The sequence below is a fragment of the Elephas maximus genome, chromosome 10, assembly GCF_024166365.1.
Source record: "Elephas maximus indicus isolate mEleMax1 chromosome 10, mEleMax1 primary haplotype, whole genome shotgun sequence".
Lineage (NCBI taxonomy): Eukaryota > Metazoa > Chordata > Mammalia > Proboscidea > Elephantidae > Elephas > Elephas maximus.
In genome coordinates this window covers 24,552,715-24,560,092 of record NC_064828.1, presented here as the reverse complement: position 1 = coordinate 24,560,092, position 7,378 = coordinate 24,552,715, and the positions used below count along the sequence as shown (strand labels likewise).

The window sequence follows — 7,378 nt, the reverse complement described above, 5'->3', positions numbered from 1 at the left end:
TTGGGACCCAGCACAGAGCAGGGAGGGGTCAGTTAAATGGGACAGAGGTTTTTCCAAAGAGGTGTTTTTTGGTCTGTGTGGTTGATTAGACGCAAGTACTTGTCTTATGTCAGGGGCGTCGCTTTTCACTGATTCTGGAGGTGTGAGTGAACTCTTTGCCGTTCAGTCTCTCCCGATGTGGAAAACACGTCCCAAATGCCACTGCTTGTCTCACCGCACTCACACCAGTGGATCTGGCCTGCCGGGTCAGGTCTGGCAACTCCTTGTTGCTTCTGAACCATCTCTTCCTCCCCCTGCCTCTCAATCTGATTCCTCAGCTTTGCCTTTGATGTGCAAGGCTCCTAGATTGTCATGTATAATTGATTCACTTGCTTATTCTGGTCTTTGTCATAAGAGGGACCAAAGGGACCATCTGACTACTCTGCCATTTTGGCCCCACCTCCTGCCTTTTATTTTAGAGTCTAAGACAGTAAAAAAAAACAGAGAGTATGATATTTGGTGGAAAAGGCAAATCTAAATGCTGGGCACCATCTACTTCAGGGGCTAGCAAAGTATGGTGTGCCCCTTTAGTCTCATTTTGTTTTATGGGCCTGTCTAATCTTTACCTAAAGAGTGAACCTCAGGAGTCTTCATGACTGAGCTAAAAGGGTGTCCAAGGGCCTTTATAGAAAAATTTTGCTGACACCTGAGTTATTTGACTGAAAATAAAGCATAAAACACTGTCCAACAAAGCATAAAAGCAAAACTTGTGGATTATAATATGGAAGTGACCACAGGTCCTAAAGATGATTGTTAAGTGTAACCTATAACCACAGGGTCAAGATAGGGAAGTAGAAAGAGTAAAAAGGGAGAAAAGAGGTTCAAATGGATAACGAAGTATAATATTAAGAAGTATACCAATTATAGAGCAAGACAGCATGAAAATAATAGCATGGTTATTCTGAGATATAAACTTGTATATGTCATTATTTAAAATGTCTAAAAGCTATTCTGGCACATTTCTTTGGGAACTGTAAGGTAAGAGTTCATATAATTTTTTATATCTATACCTTTTATGGAGCCCTGATGGCACAGTGCTTAAATGTTTGGCTGCTAACCAAAAGGTCAGCAATTCAAATTTACCAGCCACTCCTTGGAAACCCTATGGGGCAGTTCTACTCTGACCTATAGGATCACTATGAGTTGTAACTGACTCATAGCAATGGGTTTGGTTTTAGTTTTATGCCTTTTATATAAAGTCTTTCTTTTCAGAGAAGAATGTCACCCATTCTTCCATGCAAAAAAAAAAAAAAATTGACCCACCACATGGATGCCCATGAACACTCAAAGTGATGTATAATTTAAAAAGGGTCCTTTCTTCATGAGACTTGGTGTTAGGGACTTTCAATAGTCATTTGGAAATGTGATGTTTCAATCAAGGCGTTTAAATGATTTTTCTACAACCTGTAAGCTGACGAAACCCTCTCCTCATTGCCATCTTCATCTCTCTGTTCCTGAATGTGTAGATGACTGAATTCAGAAAAGGTGTCAAAACTGCATCAAATAGGGCTAGAAATTTATCCATTCGTGTTGAAGAAGAGGGCCACATATAGAAAAAAATCAGTGGTCCAAAGAATAAAACCACCACAGTAATATGAGCTGACAAAGTGGAAAGAGCCTTGGATGAACCACCTGAGGAGTGCTTCTGAAGAGTAGCCAGGATGAAGATGTAGGAGAAGATCAGCAAGAAAAAAGCACCCAAGGAAATGAACCCACTATTAGTAGTGACCATGAATTCCAGTTTATAGGTATCTGTGCAAGCAAGTTTGATAAGCCGAGGTATGTCACAGTAAAAGCTGTCTAATATATTAGGACCACAAAAGGGTAAGTTTATAACAAAAAACAGCTGGGTCAATGAGTGAATGAGGCCAATGGTCCAGGAAAGCACTAAAATCAAAATGCACATTTGTGGGCTCATGATGGTGAGGTAGTGGAGAGGCTTACATATGGCCACGTATCTGTCAAAGGCCATGGCTATGAGCAGCACCATCTCAGTGCCCCCAGCAGCATGGTTAAAGAAGATTTGAGCTATACAACCTCCAAAGGAGATGACTTTTCTCTTCCGAAAAAGATCAGAAATCATCTTGGGTGCTGCAATTGAGCAAAATATCAGGTCAATGATGGAAAGGTTAGCCAGCAGAAAATACATGGGGGAGTGTAAGTAAGAGTCAGTAGTTACAGTGACCACTATAAGGAGGTTTCCCATCATACTGGACACATAGAAAAGAGAAGAAAAGCAAAAAAGAAGAAGCTGGATCTGCCAGGAATTGGAGAGTCCCAAGAACACAAATTCAGACACTATTGAGTAGTTGGCTCCCTTCATTGGCTTATTTGGTAGGTTTACGCTCATGTTACCTAAAGGAAGAAAATCAGAAAATTCAAATTAGTAGTATGATATTAATACACTCTATAAAAAGTATCTAAATTATGAAAGTCAAATATCACCTGAGCATTTCACAAAAATCAAATACCATCCTTTTGGCCACTAACGGTGTAGTTATACAAATGAGTTACCATGTGGCCTTGCTAACATGAGGAACAGTGAGTGGTCTAATGAACTGGTACCCATGGAGTACTTGATAGAAAACCATAGACAAGTGGCATTTGGTATTAAATTGCTATATCAGTATTATCCATGTTAACCATTCTCTCCCTGAAGGAGTAATAGCCAATCACATATACTAGACAAAGGCTTTTCATATGACAAAAAGATTTGTAAGATTCTGTGTCTCTGCTTTTGTAACTTCAGCCAGAAATTACCTTTCTCTATTTTTACAATTCTCAAAATGTTAGTCATTTTTAATATCCAGTTCAAATGGCTTCTCATCTGTTAAGCCTTCCTCACAACTCACCTATACATCCACATTTACTTTCTTTTCTTAGAGTTGATCACATTTCTTTCCCTCGTATGATTATAAACTTGAGGTTATAAATCATCAGGCCCTTAAATTTTTATCCTTGTAGTTTGTCCACAAAATGTCTTGAAAATATTAGATGACCATGTAATGATTGCTGAATGAATGAATGATTGTGCTGAAGTAGTTCCTACATATAATGCATTCCATTCAACAAATATTTATCAAGCACCTACTATATGCCAAAAACTAGTCTAAGCTGTGGGGACACAGCCAAGAACAAAATAGGCAAAAATCCGTATCATCACGGATTTACATTTTGGCAGAAAGAGATAGACAATTAGAAAACAAATAAAAAGAAGATAGCATGTCACATGATTATTCTACCATGGAGAAAAAAATGAAGCAAGAAAGAAATAGGGCAGTATGGAGAATGTTTTAAATAAGAATGACAGGGAAGTTCTTGATGATAAGTTGACTAAGTTGAAATTTAAGGAAGGTGAATGACCAAGCCATGAAGGTATTTGGGGAAAGAGTATTCCAGGCACAGAGAATAGCAAGAGCAAAAGTCTGAGGTGTGAGCTCACTAGGCATGTTCAAATAACTAAGAAGAAAGGCTGAACCTGAGTATGGAAGATGAGATTGGACAGGCGGCATGAACACAGAATATGCAGAGCTTTGCAGGCTATTGTAAAGACTTTGGTTATTATTCTAAACAAGATAAGAAGCAACTGACTTTTGAACAGAAAAATGACAAATCTGGCTTACTATGTTAAAGGAGCACTTGGGATGCTGCATTGTGAATATACTTCAGAGTCTCAAGGATAAAACCAGGGAGATTGGTTAGAAGTTGTTGCAATAACCAAAAAAAAAAAAAAAAGACAATGGTGGCTTAGAACAGCTAGGAGAAACAGAGGTTGTAAGGATCATTGAGATTATGAATGTATTGAGATGATGTACAGTGAAATTTTTAAATCTATAGATGACCCTGAGTTTTTGGAAATCATGAAACACTACAACTCATTACAGAGTTTTCATTTGAAAATAAGCAAAAAAAAAAAAGATCCCAAGTCAACAAAAATATGAAAGATATTGATAGAGTAAATATACATTTAGTCATGAAATCGAATAAGAACTTTAAAATAAGGATCTATTTCAAACTTTAAGAAGGGAGTCTGAGACAAATAAAAAGAAATAACCCTTTACGTAGTATCTGAGTTATCTAGTGCTGCTATAACAGAAATACCACAAGTGGATGGCTTCAAACAAACAGAAATTTATTCTCTCACAATTTAGGAGGCTAGAAGTCTGAATTCTGGGTGCCATCTCCAGGGGAAGGCTTTCTTTCTCTGTTGGCTATGGGGGGAGGTCCTTGTCATCAATCTTCCCCTGGTCTAGGAGATTCTCATCCCAGAGATTCCGAGTATAAAGGACACACTCCACTCCTGGATCTTCTTGCTTGGTTTTAATGAAGTCCCTATCTGCTTGCTTGTCTCTCCTTTTATCTCTTGTAAGATAAAATTTGATGCAGGCCACACCCCAGGGAAACTCTCCTTGCATTAGTCCCTGGACATGAACACAGATTATGTAGAGCTTTGTAGGCTATTATAAGCCCTTTGCTTATTACTCTGAACAAGATAAGAACCAACCATATTGAGACAATGCATAGTGAAAGTTCTACAGCTATAGATAACCCTGAGTTTTTGGAGACTGTGAAACACTTCAACTTATTGAAGAGTTTTCATATAAAAATAAGTAAAAAAGAAAAAAAGATCCCAAATCTACAAAATTATGAAAAGATACTGATAGACTAAGTATACATTTGTCATCAAATCTAATAAGGACTTTAGAATAAGGAGATAATTTCAAGCTTTATGAACAGAGTCTGAGGCAAATAAAAAGAAGTAACCCCTTACATAACAAGTAAAAAGGTATGAAACTCATTACCACAAGCCACTGGTATACACTGAGAATGTTGTAGGCATTTCTAAGGTAACCTAGTAGGCATTTTTAAGTGAAGGAAACAAAATAATCTCTATTTATTATTACATAATCTAAATGAGAGTTTCAGTTGGCCATTTCTCTTTTTAAAAGATTATTTCGGTATTGATACCAATCACACTGAACTCTTTAAATTTGTTTTCCTAAGTAAGATTGTTTTGGAAACCAAGAAAGCAAGAATAATCTTTGTCTTGTTCACTTAAATTTCAAATTATTAGAATTTTTTAAAAAGGTAACTCATAGACCTCTATACAATGTGACCAATTATCAAACTGAAAGATACCCAAAACATACAAATAAAGAGCAAAATACTAACACAGCATAAAGACAAGTTTCTACCTCTAACTAGAAAAATTTTAAGTCAGTATAGTTATAGTACATGCATCCAGAAGACAAAATATGTCTCCCTGCTATAGTTGAATATATTGGCCACCTAACCAAAGACATGGGTGTTGCTGTGATGCTGGAAGTTATGCCACTGGTATTTCAAATACCAGAAGGGTCACTCATGGTGGACAGGTTTCAGCCAAGCTTCCAGACTAAGAAAGGCTAGTGAAAAAGGACCTGGTGGTCTAGTTCTGAAAAAAATTAGCCAGTGAAAACCTTATGAATAGCGATGCAGCGTTGTGTGATATAGTGCTGGAAGATGGTCCCCTCAGGATGGAAGGCATTCAAAATACAACTGGGAAAGTGCTGCCTCCTCAAAGTAGAGTCAACCTTAATGACGTGGATGGAGTTAAGCTTTTGGGACATTCGTTTGCTGATGTGGTATGACTCAAAATGGGAAGAAATAGCAGTAAACATCCATTAAAAATAGGAATGTGGAATTCATGAATTCTGAATCTAGGAAAATTGGGAATCATCAAAAATGAAATGTAATACATAAACATTGATATCCTGGGCATTAGTGAGCTGAAATGGACTGGAATTGGCCATTTTGAATCCGACAATCGTATGGTCTATTATGCAAGGAATGACAAATCGAAGAGAAATGGCATCACATTCACTGTCAAAAAGAACACTTCGAGATCTATCCTGGGGCAGGGGTCTGGGGACCATGGTTTCAGGGGACATCTAGGTCAATTGACATAATAAAATCTACTAAGAAAACATTCTGCATCCCACTTTGGTGAGTGGTATCTGGAGTCTTAACCGCTAGCAGGCAGTCATCTAAGATGCATCAATCGGTCTCAACCCACATGGAGCAAAGGAGAATGATGAACACCAAAGACAAAAGGTACTTATGAGCCCAAGAGACAAAAAAGGCCACATAAATCAGAGACTACATCAGCCTGAGGCCAGAAGAACTAGATGGTGCCTGGCTACAACCAATGACTGCCCTGACAGGGAATAGAATAGAGGATCCCTGATGGAGCAGGAGAGCAATGGGATGCAGACTTCAAATTCTTGTAAAAAGACCAGACTGAATGGTTTGACTGAGACCAGAAGGACCTCGGAGGTCATGGTCCCCAGACCTTCTGTTAGCCCAAGACTGGACCTATTCCCAAAGCTAACTCTTCAGACAGGGATTGGGCTGGACTATAAGATAGAAAATGATACTGATGAAGAGGGAGCTTCTTGGCTCAATTAGACACATGAGACTATGTGCTCAGCTCCTGTCTGGAGGGGAGATGAGAAGGCAGAGGGGACAGAAGCTGGCTGAATGGGCACAGGGAATACAGGGTGGAGAGAAGGAGTCTGCTGTCTCATTAGGGGGAGAGCAACTAGGAGTACACAGCAAGTTGTATATAAATTGATTTGTAAACTTTCATTTAAAGCACAATAAAAATTAAAAAAAAAAAGATCTATCCAGAAGTACACATGCTGTCAGTGATAAGGCAATATCTATATGCCTCATGAACTTACTCTAATTTTAAACCAGTTAATACAAACTATTATGCAAATTTATGTACCAACCACTAATGCCAAGGTAAAGAAATTGAAGATTTTTACCAACCCATGCAGTCTGAAATTGATCAAACATGCAATAAAGTGCATTGATAATTACTGGTGGTTGGAATGTGAAAGTTGGAAACAAATTGGAGGGAACAGTGATTGGAAAATATGGCCTTTGTGACAGAAATGGAGCCAGAAATTCAAGCCAGAAGAGGACATGGAACAAGGGATATCATTGCTGATGTCAGATGGATCTTGGCTGAAAGCACAGAATACTAGAAAGATATTTACCTGAGTTTTATTGACTAAGCAAAGGCATTCAACTGTATGGATCATAACAAATTATGGATAACATTGTGAAGAATGGGAATTCCAGAACACTTAATTGTACATATGCCAAGAGGCAGTCATTTGAACAGAACAAGGTGATACTATGTGGTTTAAAGTCAGGAAAGGTGTGCTCACATATTTGTATGTGAGCAAATAATTCAAGAAGCTTGACTATATGAAGAATAGGGCATCAGAATGGAAGAGAGGCTCATTAACAACCTTTGATATGCAGATAACACAACCTTGCTTGCTGAAAG

The 7,378-nt window shown here is 38.2% G+C and overlaps 1 protein-coding gene across 1 annotated transcript; it reads right to left on the bottom strand.

The window, feature by feature from the left end:
- Nucleotides 1-1,423: 1,423 nt before the first annotated feature.
- On the bottom strand, nucleotides 1,424-2,362 carry LOC126084426 (olfactory receptor 4F15-like). Its single transcript, XM_049899005.1, has one exon. The coding sequence runs from the start codon at nucleotides 2,360-2,362 to the stop codon at nucleotides 1,424-1,426; it is 939 nt and encodes a 312-aa protein (XP_049754962.1).
- Nucleotides 2,363-7,378: the final 5,016 nt, after the last annotated feature.

Excerpts from the sequence above, each read along its gene's own strand:
- LOC126084426 (XM_049899005.1), bottom strand. The coding sequence starts at position 2,362 with ATGAAGGGAGCCAACTACTCAATAGTGTCTGAATTTGTGTTCTTGGGA.